Source organism: Trichomonas vaginalis, chromosome VI (assembly GCF_026262505.1).
Source record: "Trichomonas vaginalis G3 chromosome VI, whole genome shotgun sequence".
In the NCBI taxonomy this organism is placed as follows: Eukaryota; Parabasalia; order Trichomonadida; family Trichomonadidae; genus Trichomonas; species Trichomonas vaginalis.
The window spans coordinates 4,122,218-4,137,407 of record NC_067208.1 but is presented as its reverse complement, the minus strand read 5'-3'; the positions used below and the strand labels follow the sequence as shown (position 1 = coordinate 4,137,407).

The following is a 15,190-nucleotide window of genomic DNA, read 5'->3' as shown; positions in this document are numbered from 1 at the left end:
AATAACCTTCTACCTTCTGCTCTAATTTGATTATCATTCATTTTAGCTGTTCCGTTTTTGTTCATTTATGTAAGAATAAAAAAATTAAAAAAAAGTTTATTTTTTAAAGCCATAAAATGAATTAAGAACACATAAATTTTTATCATCTGCGACGTGACGAATACATTTTAATTTACTCAAGAATGCGTACCCTGATACATTAAATCTAATTCCTGTCTTATTTAATTTCACAACTTTGAAAAGGAATGTATGAATAGCTATAAAATGATGAGAAGATGTTTTATGGGTTGCTTCCATTTTTTCTGAAATAAATGAATAAATATAATGTTTATAAGTTTTCATATCTTTTATATTCTTAATAACGAATGGTATAGACCTTTCACTTCGTCTTCCTTCGGTGCTGTTCTTTCATATGAAACATTATTGGTATCTTCAATAATGAAACCACAATCACACAAAATTTTATAGTTCCAATGGTTTCTTTTGATATTTTATCTAATAAATCAAAAACTTTATCAACACCTGTGCATTTATTTAAATAATAATTTGTGTAAATATCATGATCTTCTTTCTTAATCGTATTAGTTGCATATGTCACGTTTTTAGTGCTTTTTTGAATTTTTCAGAATCAAAGGGGTGAAAGTAGATACAGGGTATTTTCATTATCAATAAATTGTAACTTATGTTTACGAATAAATTTAGTACCTTCTTCTGAAAGTGTTTCATCTATTTCGCCATCTAATAAATTTTGTGTTGATTCTGAGACATAATTTTTATATCTTTCTTCATGAGATTTCTGAACTGCTGATTCTGAAGCTGGGATATTCATTAAACCCTCTACTTCATTTTCATTATATTTTTCAACTTCTCTTAATTCCTTAATTTTTTCATCTATTTCATCTCTTATTTTTTCCAGTCTTTCAATTTCATCATATTCATCATCTTTAATCCATTCTTCATAATATTCAGGGAAAACATCAGGTTCTTTAGGTTTTTCTTCTTCAGATGTGGGATATAAGAAATTTATAACATCATCTTTATTCATTTTTCCATCATAATCTAAATCATTTAATAACTCGGCAAATTTTTGACAATTTCTTAAATAATATTTACTAACTTCATAACCCTCATCTAATATATCCTTTATTTCCTCGTTTGTGAATCCTAATTTTTTAACGTCGTTAGTTTTGACGCTCATTTCATACGAATTAAAAATAAATTATTCAAAAATGTAAGACATTGAATTTTTAAAGTTTATTTTTTTATTTTTTATTTCATTATGGTAGTGAATCTTTTACTCGTTTATGAGGTCTTTGATTATGACTCCATTGATTCCATTCAGGATTTAAACAATGTTTAATTAATCGCGGAATATCTGACATCATCTATATATAGCTTCTTTTATAAAAGATAAAATAAATTATTTTAAAATTAATGTTAATTTTTTAATGTGTTTATGTTTGGGCTGAGTGTAAATGTCTTACAATTTTGAAAATTTTTTAAATCTTAATTTATTCAAAAACGTAAGAATAAAAACCGTAAGAATCATACATTTTTTACTTCATATGTTAAAAAAAATGATACAAAATCGTTCAATATTGTATGAATTCTTACGTTTACAAAAAAAGTCACACAACCCTCCACATATACTACTTTTAGATGAAAATAAGTGATTTTGCTTGAAATAAAAATTATTGTTTGTTTACAGCTATCAAATAGATTTTTGCTATTTTGATAGTACAGTATACATTGTGCGTCGCCTGTAGCCTACAGCTACAGGCACCGACACAATGAAAAAAGTGACAGAAAACTGACACCATACGGGCGCGCATATGTACGCATATATGTGTAAAAATAAACGTTCATATGTAAACTAACCTTTATTCACTAGCAGGGGCTGATAAATCATAATCGTCGAGAAGTACGATAGGTGGTCCCACAGGTTTAATCTGTATGGAGAGGCAAACGTGACGTAAGAAGCATAACACTGGTTTCTCAGTATATTTAATAGACTCTGCTGTTGGCTTAACTGTAAGCTTATAAAAGAAGCAGATCACGGAGGCAAAGAAACGCTTACATCAACTCCTTGATGAACAATAAGCTTACTTAAGACTAAACAATTAATTATACTAACTTTTATACTTTTTCTCTTTTCCTAAGTTGATCGTGATCACAAAGATCGTGATCTGAGTGACAATGAACTATAAGTTATATGAGGATATATGTGAGTAATATGAGTAAAAATAAGAGTTATAGTAGTAAAATTAGGTGTTTATTCGTGGTTTAGAGGAGGGATCAGAAGCCAGTGGCTAAGTTCCTTATGGCGCGCTTTAATTCATGGTAGGATGTGTCAGCCTTAAGGAACCTTTCATGCCAGCTGTCTGACTCATGTCCCACACGGTTGAGACGAGATCGAAGATCGCAGATCTCGTTGGCATAAGAGTCAACTTTATACTCAAGCTGGCTGATGTAGAGCTCTTTACCTTTCGCTTCCTCTACTTTTTCAGCCAGCTTGAGCTTTAGTTCCTCGAGAGCTACGTTTGACTCCTCCAGCTGCTTCAAATACTTGTGGCTGGTCTTGATTAAACGTAGCTCTCGAGGAGTAGCTCGTGGACCCGTTTTCTTTGCCGTTTGCTTGTGATCGAGATCTGGGATCTTGATCTCGGTCTTCGGACTCTCGCCACCCATCAATATTTCCTCGTCGCCAGAGGACTGTTCTTCAGTCACCTCTGGCTTCTGGATGGCAAGATCTTAGCAGGAGCTTTGTTGTTCGCTTCCATTAAAATGTAAACTTTACGTGTCAAAAAAATTCTGTCACGTAAACTATTTATGTTGAGATTGAGTACCAGACTCTAATATAAGTTCAACCATTATATTAGAGTCTTTAGGAATTTCATATGGTTCTTTTACATAATATTCCTTTTTTTGACCATCAGTTGATTCTTCAACTCTTTTGAATGAAAAGCGCTTATAAAACTCAAACACGAGTGCATCTTTATAACCAGTGATATCGTAAAATTTTGGTGGCACAAGCTGTTCATTCACATTACATATAAATTGTTTGTTATCATGAGCAATATTACTCAACGTTACTAAAGGCTCAAGGAGAGGATTTATTCTTATCTGATAACCGACAAATTTATATGTTGGTTTGCCCTTTCGCTCAAGGATAAACCTGATATTCGCTATAGTTATGAAAAGCTCATCAAAGTACTTATATGTTTTTTTATCTTTATCATTTTCGTCAGTGAAATCTGCTATGGTAAAACTATAATATACATGCATTCGCGAGATATATTTTTTTTCCCATAAGTCTAAAAATTTTGCTTTCGATGGAATTACTTTTTGCGTGAATGTTCTACCATGGTCATCTTCCCAAACAAGCTCTGGTTTTCTTGATGTTGTGTCTGTTTCAGTGGTTTCTAATAACGCAGTGATGAAATCCAACACATCTCCTAGGGACATGTCATATTTATAATTCAAGGCATTTTTTTCTATACTACTGTATGAAGGTAATGTTATGATTGGTGATGTACCTTTTCTTAATACATTCAATTTATTTTCATTTGAATCATAGTAACAATCAACAAATTCTCTACTTGCCTCAGTCATTTTTTCCATAAGACCTTCATTCAACTCCTGTGTAGTCATGTTGGGTTTTATGTAATATCTCATGTCAAACCTTTTTTTCACTGATTTTGATGAATCTGTCATTTCTAATGGAATAGCAAGAAACTCAAAGTCTGGATGCTCAAGACTTATCTTTCTTATCTCAAGAGCTTTTGACGCAGGATATTCAATGAAGTCTCTCGGTAATTTATATGAGACTGTATTACCACTTATCGTGCCATCATTCATAACATGTTCATAGTATAATCCATCATATTTAGACATTTTATATGTAACTAAAAGATGGAGAAAGTTATTAATCAAGTAGATAAGATTCTTCATGATGGAGCACGTAAGAATAGTAAAGAACTAAACAATGCACTCATTATGCCATTTTCTGATGATTATCCATTTTGTACTAATGGTGTTTATTTCTACTGCGGTAAGATGGGTTCAGGTAAGACATATGGTGTTATTCGTCATATAATGATAACAGACCGCTTCACTAATACTCCATATTATGACTCAATAGTTATCTCAGCAACATCAGGAACAATGGATAAAACAGCGAAGACATTTATGAGTCAAGTTAAAGCACCAGTACTGAAAAAGGATGATAAAGAACTTATGCCTTATTTAATGAAGAACGTTAAGATGAAAGCAAAGTATTACGCTATTGTTGAGTTCGTTCAAAGTAAGTTCGAAAAAATTTCAGAGGAGATGGAACACATCTTAACAAAGCATCAACTAAGGAAACCTGATGGAAAGTTTGAGTATAAGAAGATTGCAATATATGTTGTAAAGAAGTTGAACAAATATCCTTTCACAAAGTATCCCAGTAATTCTCTATTAGTGTTAGACGATTATGGTGGTCATGACTTATTGAATGACCCACGTTCACCATTAGCGAACTTCATCACTAAGGTCAGACATTATAACTATACTGTTGTCATCATGTGTCAAACATGGAGACATATATGTTTAAACATTAAGAGACTATGCACTGACTTCGTTATCTTTCAAGGTTATTCTATGAGAGACTTTCAGTCAATGATTGAACAGTCAGGAGCAACAGAAGATTGGGAAGAGTTATGGAACAAATACAAAGAGCTACCAACACCTCGTTCATATATGGAAGTTCATATAGTTGCAGGAAAGACGGACTTTAAAGAAGTTAAGCAACAAAAGATGACATTATTTTAAGAAGAAATAAATGGGTTTTGGCGATTATGTTAAAGCTGGATGGGGTATGGTGAAAAAAAATCCTGGTCTTGTAATAGGTGCTGGATTTAACATTGCTAACAAACTTTTCCCTCAAGTTGGTCAAGTCGGTGGTGTTATCGGTAGTCTTGGTGAAAGAATTGCAAAAACTACATTAGGTGAAGATAATGCATTAACGAAGAATCTTAAAGCATTCAATAAAGCTCTTGGTGGTGACTTCAGTAGAGACAAGCCTGTTGAAACACCTATAGTTCAACCTCAACAAACTATTGACAACAATAAGTATAACGCATACATTGGAGGAGCTATTTGGAACAATCATAAGCCATTAGTTCAGTCAGTACGTGTACTATCAGACATGCCATGGATTAATGCTATTAGTGGCACTATACGCAGATAATATATTTTTATGAGGTTTAAATGAGTGAACAAGAGAGGAAACTCATTGATGAACGAGTTAAGAAATGGGAGAATGAACGTCCGATAATTCGTACCATAATTAGCGATCAAAAGTTCAAGCAGCATACATTTGATTTTTTGCGCGATATATATAATGATCTTGCTTTTGATTACAATGCTAGGCAATACTTTGAGAAAGAATATGTTCAAAAAGGTCGTATTAATTTCCCAATGAGAAGAGAAGGCTTTTTGATTACATCAACATATACAGCACGTGGTAGAGACCCTTTTACAGACGCGGTTCGTAACTTTAAAGCACGTTCTTCTATTAATGATGATCCAGATTTCTACATACCTTATTTTCGTCCACCTTCGCATCCTTTACGAACCAGTGATCCTGGATATGACGCTAAACGAAGATATATAGAGACGAAATTAGCTAAATACAAGGAACCTAAGGATCCAAGGACTGGAGAAGTAAAGGAATCACATGTCAAGATAAATAAGCTTTACAAAGTAGTTGAAGAATTGGAGAAACGATCTAATGAGATTAACGCTGAGAAGAAAAAGGAAGTACCAAATATGAACAAACTAGATAAGATGATTAAGGAATATAGAGGATTGGCGAATACATCGAGCGTTCTAATAAAGGAAGTAGAAAACACGACAAAGCTGCAGAAAATGATTCATGATGAATTACTGTTAGGTGAATTTTCTATAAAACAAAGACAGAGTAACTTAATGGGTGAGGCTTATTATTTGGAGAATTGGTATAATGAGAGGTTAAAACAAATGTCGACTCCAACACCAACTCCTACACCTACTCCTACAGTAGCTCCAACACCAACTCCCACTCCTGAACCAACAGTAGCTCCAACGCCAACTCCTACAGTAGCTCCAACGCCAACTCTGACACCAACTGCTCACGCAGGTCCTCCACCAATGTCGAGTAGTCATGGTATAACATTAAATAAACCAACACCTACACCAAAAATAACTCCTGTATCACATCCTAGTACAACTAACCCAGTATCTGATTCAAATCAAGCGGAAAGATCACAGGTTCTTAAAAGAGCTAATACACCAACTGCTTCCCCTATTAGAACACCAGAGCCAACTCCAAGAATCACAAAGGCGCCAACACCTTCACCGACTGTTGAACCAACTCCAGAACCAACAGTACCTCCAACTCCATCTCCAACTCCCACACCGCACCTACTCCTCTCCAACTCCGACTAAAGCTCCGACACCGTCTCCAACACCAACTAAAGCTCCAACACCGTCTCCAACTCCAGCTGAACCAACTGATGCAGAATCTATTCAAAATTGGTTAGACGAAGAAAAGCGAAAAGAAAAGGCTGCAATTGATGCTGCACTAGATAAAAACACACCACCACAGACACTTGGTGGTTACATGTTAAAGAAAGACAACATTCAAAGACAAGAACGTGCATTGAGTGTTGCCAGAGAACAAGCACAAGAAGAGAAGAAAATAGTTGAAGGAGAAGCTTCAAATAGAGGTGGTCCAGGAACTTACAAAGGATCAAACTATCCAGCAGAGAAAGCCTCGAGTGATAATGTTGTCTCAAGAGCTACTGATTTAGTTACCCATGGTATTCTAACTGGTGCAACAGCTGTTGGTAGTGCTATTGGAACCAGTGTTGACACTGTTGTTGATACTGTAAGAACTGTTACAAATCCTACACCTGAAGATAGGAAGGAAGAATTTCTTACTCTTAATACAAAGGCAAAACCAGGGATATGGATTGGTCGTGGAATTTTAAATGCTGGTAGTGCTATTGGCAATGGTGCTTCAGCGGTAGGGGGATGGCTCGGAAGAACAGCAACATCAACCGCAAATGGAATACTAACAGGTGCCAAATCACTTGGTAATTGGGCTGATGATAAGTATACAAAATATTATGAAGAAAAAGCTCGTAAGGCTAAGGAAGAAGCTGAACGAAAGGCGAAAGAAGAAGCTGAACGTAAAGAACTAGAGGAGCTTAAGAAGAAAGAAAAAGCTCGTAAGGCTAAGGAAGAAGCTGAACGAAAGGCGAAAGAAGAAGCTGAACGTAAAGAACTAGAGGAGCTTAAGAAGAAAGAAAAAGCTCGTAAGGCTAAGGAAGAAGCTGAACGAAAGGCGAAAGAAGAAGCTGAACGTAAAGAACTAGAGGAACTTAAGAAGAAAGAAAAAGCTCGTAAGGCTAAGGAAGAAGCAGATAGAAAGGCGAAAGAAGAAGCAGATAGAAAGGCTAAGGAAGAAGCTGATAGAAAGGCGAAAGCAGCAACACCATCGCCAACTCCATCTCCTTCACCATCTCCATCTCCTTCACCATCACCAACTCCATCGCCATCTCCATCTCCTTCACCATCAATAGCGGCTCCTGTGAGACAATTTGGTGCATGGGGTGCTGATTTAGTCAAAGATGCTGCACAAGGAATTGGAAAGGAACTGAAGAACACAACATTAGGTACAATAGAGCGTTTTGGTAATCTTACGGATTACACAATTAGATCAGCTGCTAATCTTTTATATAACCAGACTACTGATAACGGTACTGATGAATTGGCTGTAAACGGACTAGCATCAATTAAGAAATCAGCAGAAGATAAATACGATGAATGGAAAAAGAATATTAAGGGTGAATATAATAAGTATGCATATCCTGAAGAACATATGAAGTTAGAGCTTACCAGACTAAGATCAAAATATGGTAATGAAACAACAAATACTACAACGCAAACGACGAAAGCTGACAGAAAGATTGATGACACTCCTACTCCAACTCCTGCAATGGCGAACATCACAACAATTGCTCCAAGAGTTCCAACAGGAGAAGGTATATCAGGAAATGTTTCAACTACTCATAACATTACTGAAGCAGCTAATGTTTCAGCAGTTGAGCAACCTGTTGTTAATGTAACTCAGGAAAACGCTACTGAAACATCAACACCAAGACAGGATGTAAATAATGAACGTCCAGAAGTTAAGGAGGTTGCAAAAGCATACCTGGAGAAAAATACTACACAAGTTCTTGAAGCAGAAAAGCATCTCAATTCAGACAAAACACCATCTCCAACTCCTGAAGCATCAGTTCCTCCAGCAATTGGTGGAAATATACCTTCAGTATCACCATGGCAGAAATTTTATGGATTGTTTAAAGGAGCGAATAAGGTAATGGATGCTGCTGAGAATCTCCAAAAGTTCAAGAATGAAGTCGCAACTGGTGCAAAGGAAATAGAAGAGAATGATAAACAAGCTGCTGAATTAGCTAAACAACAAGCTGAAGCAACTAAACAAGCAGCAGCTCCTAAACAATCTATATCTAAGTCTCAAAGACAAGGTCCTGACCCAAGTGCTAAAGTCAAACAGAATCCAACACCACCTGCAGCAGAGAAGTCCAAGAAGGACAAGGACAAGAAGAAGGATAAATCAAAGAAGGACAAGGACAAGAAGAAAGATAAGGATAAGAAAAAATCGTCAAAAGATAAAAAACATAAAAATTTATCCAGTAAGAAATGAGTCAAGTCATTAAAGCATCAACTAAACAAAAGTGGTTAACTGAATATATAAAAGATGGTAAGGTTCCTGATGGATATTATGTACATACAATGAAAGACGGACGTGTACAGTTCCGTAAAGTCAAGCAACCTCTCAATGATGAACAGATCAGAAGGAAGATCTCATTGTATGAAACAAAAATAAAGGACTTACAAGCTAAACTCGAAACCCACGATACTTCTCAAGAAAACTAGGCATATCTTTAACATGACCTTCATTAATATTTTTCCTCCAATACTGTACTTCCATTTGTGACAACCTGTTTGGATTACCTTCACGCATACCTCTACCTGTCACTTTTCCTGTATTTTCGTTCTCAAACGTAACATCATACTTTACATCATTACCGACAAGTTCATGACCATCAATACTTTTAACAGCACCGTGTCTTCCTTGATCTAAAGTTTCTCCTTGCTTTAATCCATGCTCTATTTTTGTCCATATCTGATAACGTGGATATCTTGCAACACTTCCATCTTTTGCTCTTAACAAGTATGCACTTGTATCAACTGAATCAACTGTATAATAAGAAGGATCAAGATGTCTTCTTTGTTGGTTACCTTTACCCCATGTTCTTGGTTCAACTATGACTTGAACTTTTTGACCAGGTCTTAAGTTATAAAGGTTATTTTTTCTGACATACTCTTCTTTCAATCTTTGCTTCTTTATATATTCCTCATTATCCTTTTCTGTGAAATCATCAGGCTTTTGTTGTGTGCTTGAATGATATTCAGTGTTGTAGTCATTAATAATTTGTCTCATTGTATCTGCAGTGAAAGGTGGTGTTTTATCACCTTCTTTGAGGTTTAACTTCATATGTAACATAGTTCTAATAGTTCTACAGAACCTATTAATAATACCTAGTATGTTATGATTGTATTTCTGTGTCGTCATGTGCTCAATGTTATGACTGACCAACAGATCTCGAACATTTTGTGTCGTATAAGCTGGGTCTTCATCACTAGTAAGTATTGTAGGCTTCATTTCACCTGTAGCTTGTGAAATGAACTTCTGCATTGCACTTAGAACATTGTTTGAGTTCTTTTCACTCATTGGGAACGCATAACCTTTTCTACTGTTTACATTGATGAACAAAAGAAAATATGGTGGTGTTCCACCAGGATTCTCAAATGTATCGAATTGATAAGCTCCCATATCAGTTGAATATATTGGTAGCATCAAATCCTCTTGTATTAAAGTTTTTTCTTGTTTACCAACAGTCATTTTTTTATTAACGTTAAAGTCTTACAGGCATTGAGTAATCGCTATAACCATCATGGTCTGCGAATTCATGTAATCTTGATGCATCAGGTTCTTTCTTCGTTGGTGCATGAAACCTTGCTTCATCATAAAGGTTCATATAATGGTTTGTCACGTTTGGGGTAGACCCAATTTTTGCATATTGAGGATATGAGTAATGATACACTAAGTTGAACCCATTACTACCATCATCAACATATATCTTTGGTGGAGGTTGTCTTATTAAATTCCTTCCTCTTGGGGCTTTGAGTTGGACGATCTGATCTAGATCATTGTAAACAACTCCTGTTGCAGTATATTCTGTGTTGTTCTCTGGGTTAATGTTCGTCATTTATATGAGAATAAAACAATTTTTACTCATAACAAATGAGATCGAAGTCAATTCTTTATGGTGCAGCTAATCTTCCAATTGAACCAACAAGCAATGTTGATTCAAGAACAACTAATAACATTGTGATAAAGAACTATCCATCTGGTACAGTAAGTGATGCTCCAACAGAGATAAAAAAAGAGGAAACAACTACGAACTCAGAAGCACCAATGTATCCTCCTCCTTTAAGTCCATTAACTTCCAACCTGACCTCATCGAGATCTGTGGAGACTTCATCGAGGATTGGTGTAGAAGAGTATTTACTTAGTATATACCAGAAGATACTTCTAGACCAAGACAAAGAGCTCTTTTCTAACTTAGTGAGCAAAGATCAGATCTTACTACCTAAGCCAGACTTGGAAGAAGTTGTTCACAGAATGACTGGGTTCAAGTGTGAAATAGACCTACTGGACCCAGACATCACATGTTGTGGTATTCCACCACCTTTCTCAAAAATAGCTCAGATCAGAATCATTGATGAGAACAATATTGCTCAAGAGTTTAAGTATGCATATAATGCACAATATACTGAGTTAATAAGTAGGTATAATTTATGTCTTAAGTATGTTATTGTTTAACCAAAAAATTTTTTATCTAATGTTAAATATGGTTGTTCAAACAAGAACAAAAGCACAAATGTTTCAAGACTTACTCAATAAAACTTATTGTTTACTCAAGTAATTATTTTAGAACGTTTCGACGTACTCCTTGATCTTATCAAGAGCTTCGAGCATCCGCTTCTTTGCATTGTACTTGGCGAGGATGGCTTGCTCAATGGTGAGCTCGAAGGCTTCTTTACCGATCGGACGGTGATCGCGAAGATCTTTGAGTGCATCAAGAGCTGCAGTGTACTCTGATGGTAAATGGGAGCCATCTAGTAATGGGTACAAAATGAGCATGTATTCCTGCAGTAAGTTCTCCTGTTTCAAGCGGGACTTGAACTCTTCGCGGAGATCTTGAAGCTTTTGGAGCTTCTCAGTGGCTTGAAGGTATTCAATGATGACCTTCTCTTGTCCTCAAGTGCTTGTGGGAGGAAGTGGACATAAGCTGTTGACTTCATCAAAAATGAAGTGGTCATGACACTTTTTAAGTTAATGTCCGAGCCATACAGTGATGTCGAAGCAGCACATGAACCAAAGAAGAAGTCTTGCTGGGAAAAGACAAAGATTGTTGGTAACGCAATCCTAGCCATTTGTGTTGTTTTGAACTTGATCGTACTTCTGATCTTGTTCTACAAACTCAACAGAGGTTATTGTCTCAAGTAAACACTTATTTTTATTACCATATAAATGATTTTTACCAAACCTCCTTTACCTTTCATAGGTAATAAGTCGAAGATCAGGAAAGATCTTATCGACATACTCAAAGACATCAAAGGGGATTATGTCTTCGTTGACCTCTTTGGTGGTTCTCTCTATATCTCTCATCTGTTGCATATTATGTTCCCAAAAGCAACGATCATAGCTAACGACTATGATAACTACGTTGATAGACTGAAACACATTCATGACACGAATGAAATACTTAAGGAACTTAAGGAGAGAATAAATGTTAAGCCAGATGAGAAAATTCCTACTGATCAGAAAGAGATCGTCAGAGAAGTTATAAGTAAAGCTCCATACATAGACTGGGATACATTATGTTCACGTCTTCTCTATTCTGGAGCATACAAATACTATGATCTTGACACATTAATGAAGAAAGTGTTATACCTCAGATATACTAACTTATTTGGTGAAAACATAGATGACTATCTTGAAGGTTTAACTATTGTTCATAAAGATTGGAGAATACTCTTCAATGAGTATAAAGATCTTCCCAATGTTTTCTTTATATGTGATCCTCCATACTTCCATACTTATTCTATACAGTATGGAGATGAATGGACTCTTAAAGATACTGTAGAAACCTTTGATGTCCTTAATTATCCATCTATTTACTTCAGTAGTGATAAATCTTATACAGAAGAACTTTAGAGATATTGACAAAAAGATATGGAGAGAATTTCTATGAGAAAGCATGTTATAGATAGAGGTTTAATTAATCCTAACACTCAGAAAAATAATGAAGTAATATATGTCACTTTTTCTGTTAATGGAGAAGAGAAAGATCAAGAAGATAATAGTTGATGAGGGAACTGAAGAAGCGACGACATTCATCTTTGACGACGGAAAGCTCACATTCGTTGTCGATAAAAATGGACAACACTTACACAAAAGAAAGAGACCAAGAAAATTTTTAGATCTCCCAAAAGCTAGGAAACCAAAGGAACCATTTCCAGTACCAGCCGTCCAAGAACCAGAGAGACTTTTGATACCAAAACCTGTGGTTGACAAATATGATCCAGATCAGTTCTTCCCAAAAATACCAAAGTTAGAATAAAAACTCCTTTATTTCTTTAGTATTATATAATAAGTCTATTAGTAAGCTCTGTTCTCGTTCTGTTCTGGTATTTTGACGTCTTTTCATGGTCTCGCATAATAAGATCATGAACTTTTTCTTGAGATACTCGAAGAGCTGAGGTAAGTTATCATATTCTGGATATGTAGGAAGCATCCCTGCTATCGTAAGTGTTGTATCAATAAGGATTGGACTTATATCGGAAAAGTCGAGATCTGGAGTAGAATAAGAAGGTAAGTCTCTTACATGTAGGTAGTCATTATATGCTTTACGCATGAGACTGAGTTTCTGGAGCACAACTATGAGACTTTGGTTCTGACGTTCAAGTTTGCTTAAAGTTCTCTCCAAGCTTCTGTAATAAACGTCAACCTCTGTAAGAGCAGATATTTTTGCATTGATCTCGGAGATCTTTTCTTGAACTTCACCAAGTTTGACCTTAACTGACGTTTGAGCTCCCATCATGTTTTCATCAAGGTCATTCTCTATGTCATCAATGATATCTTCCCATGAAGTCATGTTTTCATCATTGATCTTAACGTGAACACTCATGAAAAAAATGTCATGTAAAGTATAAATGTCAGATTTTTACTCTTGAGCTTCTTCTCTCTGGATTGACTCGTCTGTAGGGCTTAATGTGCCATCACGTTCGACCAGAAGGTTCTGCTCAGGTCTGTCAAGGAGCTGTCTGTAGGTCGTGAAGGTTTCAACGAGTCCTTGGTAAGGAGTTTGGAGATCAACATCGACCCATGGGTGTTTGCGTAAGAAAGCAGCAAGGCTTTCACGCTTGGAGTCAATGACATCTTTCTTATTGGTTAATCCTTCTTCAAAGCTTAGGATTACTCCTGCAGTTGATTCAAGTCTTTGGATCTGGCGTCTGGAAACCTTGGTGAGTTGTCTTATCCTCTCGTTTCCAAATACATGCAGGAGATATGCAGAAATTACTTCATTAAGTTCGATTAAACAAATTGGATGAAGATCAGTCATGGCTTTTGTAAAGCAATCTTTTGTAAAGCTGTCTTTTGTAAAGCAGACTTTTGTAAAGCAATCTTTTGTAAAGCAATCTTTTGTAAAGCAGACTTTTGTAAAGCAATCTTTTGTCAAGACGTCTTTTGTAAAGCAGACTTTTGTAAAGCAATCTTTTGTCAAGACGTCTTTTGTAAAGCAAAAGTATTCAATTTTGTGAGAAAATGCTTTTGTAAAGCAGTCTTTTGTAAAGCTGTCTTTTGTAAAGCTGTCTTTTGTAAAGCTGTCTTTTGTAAAGCTGTCTTTTGTAAAGCAGTCTTTTGTAAAGCTGTCTTTTGTAAAGCTGTCTTTTGTAAAGCTGTCTTTTGTAAAGCTGTCTTTTGTAAAGCAGTCTTTTGTAAAGACATAACCGACGACCGAATGTCCCAAGATGGTACAACACCAGCTCCAGCATCACCAACACTAGATATGATGGCAATGATGATGCAGATGATGCAACAGCAAACCCAGCTTATACAGCAAATGCAGGAAAAGAAAACTTTCAATAAACCTGCAAAGAACTCACAAGATCTTGAAGCTGGACTCAATGCTCTCAGGAACGACTACAAGAGAGAGCAGATGACGTTTAGGAAGAAGGGTGATGAAGATTATGAGAATGATCCGATCGAGGAAGACGAGATCAAGTCCACTGCATCCACAAAGACCCTCCAGGATGAAAGAGATGATGAGGGATTCCTTACCAAGTCTCAAAGACTCTTTGTCCTTGAGTTCTTCACGATCTCTGCCTTGAGATCTATGAGGAATTGGAAGGGTCGCGTTCCAAGTGGCTCAAACAAGCGCGAACTACTCATGACCGCAGTACCGCTCACTAAGACAAAAGTCCAGCTCATGGACTTTATCCTTTCCGCTTGTCCCGACGAGATCTAAGATCTGATCAGAGTAAAAACTTACATTTATGAGCTAAGCTCAGTAATAATTAGTTGTTTATTCTTTCTTCTCATACTTCTGTGCAAGGTTTCCACGGAAGAACTCAAGCAACATTTGGATCTTTCCAAGCTTTCGACCTTCTTTTTCGAGGTCATCCTGGTAAGTTCGGAATGCGTCAACGTGTGAGCTCGCATAGAATGCAGCAACAACAACCTCTTCTGCACCTTCTTTGCTGTCAAGTGGCATGAACTCGAATCCTTCCATTCGACCAAATAAAAGTGACAAAAATGTCAATGAGACCCACTCGTTGCATAGATGCTAAACCTGGTCCGAAGATGCAAAAGTTCTTCTTAACACTCATGTCTGACCATAGGGAGTACGGTCATGAAGAGGTCATACAGATCTTCGATCAGTGTGTACCAAAACCTGAGAATCCAGACGAACTCTTCATGAAAATTTACTTGCTTCAATGGAGAGAT

The 15,190-nt window shown here is 36.1% G+C and overlaps 11 protein-coding genes and 3 pseudogenes across 14 annotated transcripts, besides 3 other annotated features; 5 read left to right on the top strand and 9 right to left on the bottom strand.

Moving 5' to 3' along the window:
* Nucleotides 1–2,042: part of a mobile genetic element that runs on past the window's edge.
* Nucleotides 512–1,045, bottom strand: TVAGG3_0802900 (annotated as a pseudogene). The gene has a single exon. A coding segment is annotated over exon 1 (534 nt).
* Nucleotides 2,043–2,295: 253 nt separating the features above from the next.
* TVAGG3_0802880 lies at nt 2,296–2,577 on the bottom strand (annotated as a pseudogene). Its single transcript has one exon — nt 2,296–2,576. A coding segment is annotated over exon 1 (281 nt).
* Nucleotides 2,578–2,752: 175 nt separating this feature from the next.
* Nucleotides 2,753–6,549: a mobile genetic element.
* TVAGG3_0802870 (uncharacterized protein) lies at nt 2,824–3,465 on the bottom strand (the record flags this gene model as incomplete). Its single annotated transcript, XM_051247434.1, has 1 exon — nt 2,824–3,465. The coding sequence occupies one exon, from the start codon at nt 3,463–3,465 to the stop codon at nt 2,824–2,826; it is 642 nt and encodes a 213-aa protein (XP_051082909.1).
* On the top strand, nt 3,913–4,812 carry TVAGG3_0802860 (protein of unknown function, DUF4106 family; the record flags this gene model as incomplete). Its single annotated transcript, XM_051247433.1, has 1 exon — nt 3,913–4,812. One exon carries the CDS (start codon nt 3,913–3,915, stop codon nt 4,810–4,812), a length of 900 nt encoding a protein of 299 aa, XP_051082908.1.
* On the top strand, nt 4,823–5,230 carry TVAGG3_0802850 (uncharacterized protein; the record flags this gene model as incomplete). The annotated part of the gene is made up of 1 exon (XM_051247432.1): nt 4,823–5,230. The coding sequence occupies one exon, from the start codon at nt 4,823–4,825 to the stop codon at nt 5,228–5,230; it is 408 nt and encodes a 135-aa protein (XP_051082907.1).
* Nucleotides 5,251–6,120, top strand: TVAGG3_0802840 (microtubule-associated protein family; the record flags this gene model as incomplete). The annotated part of the gene is made up of 1 exon (XM_051247431.1): nt 5,251–6,120. A coding segment is annotated over one exon (870 nt), but the record flags the coding sequence as incomplete, so codon positions are not given.
* A 1,357-nt stretch (nt 6,550–7,906) lies between the features above and the next one.
* On the top strand, nt 7,907–8,628 carry TVAGG3_0802820 (microtubule-associated protein family; the record flags this gene model as incomplete). Its single annotated transcript, XM_051247430.1, has 1 exon — nt 7,907–8,628. A coding segment is annotated over one exon (722 nt), but the record flags the coding sequence as incomplete, so codon positions are not given.
* Nucleotides 8,629–8,965: 337 nt separating this feature from the next.
* Nucleotides 8,966–15,190: part of a mobile genetic element that runs on past the window's edge.
* Nucleotides 10,029–10,382, bottom strand: TVAGG3_0802810 (uncharacterized protein; the record flags this gene model as incomplete). Its single annotated transcript, XM_051247429.1, has 1 exon — nt 10,029–10,382. The coding sequence occupies one exon, from the start codon at nt 10,380–10,382 to the stop codon at nt 10,029–10,031; it is 354 nt and encodes a 117-aa protein (XP_051082904.1).
* TVAGG3_0802800 lies at nt 11,108–11,613 on the bottom strand (annotated as a pseudogene). Its single transcript has one exon. A coding segment is annotated over exon 1 (506 nt).
* Nucleotides 12,795–13,280, bottom strand: TVAGG3_0802790 (uncharacterized protein; the record flags this gene model as incomplete). The annotated part of the gene is made up of 1 exon (XM_051247428.1): nt 12,795–13,280. One exon carries the CDS (start codon nt 13,278–13,280, stop codon nt 12,795–12,797), a length of 486 nt encoding a protein of 161 aa, XP_051082903.1.
* On the bottom strand, nt 13,407–13,805 carry TVAGG3_0802780 (uncharacterized protein; the record flags this gene model as incomplete). The annotated part of the gene is made up of 1 exon (XM_001281471.2): nt 13,407–13,805. The coding sequence occupies one exon, from the start codon at nt 13,803–13,805 to the stop codon at nt 13,407–13,409; it is 399 nt and encodes a 132-aa protein (XP_001281472.2).
* On the bottom strand, nt 13,964–14,191 carry TVAGG3_0802770 (pentapeptide repeat-like family; the record flags this gene model as incomplete). Its single annotated transcript, XM_001285266.2, has 1 exon — nt 13,964–14,191. The coding sequence occupies one exon, from the start codon at nt 14,189–14,191 to the stop codon at nt 13,964–13,966; it is 228 nt and encodes a 75-aa protein (XP_001285267.1).
* TVAGG3_0802760 (uncharacterized protein) lies at nt 14,205–14,664 on the top strand (the record flags this gene model as incomplete). The annotated part of the gene is made up of 1 exon (XM_001285267.1): nt 14,205–14,664. A coding segment is annotated over one exon (460 nt), but the record flags the coding sequence as incomplete, so codon positions are not given.
* TVAGG3_0802750 (uncharacterized protein) lies at nt 14,769–14,923 on the bottom strand (the record flags this gene model as incomplete). The annotated part of the gene is made up of 1 exon (XM_001292711.1): nt 14,769–14,923. A coding segment is annotated over one exon (155 nt), but the record flags the coding sequence as incomplete, so codon positions are not given.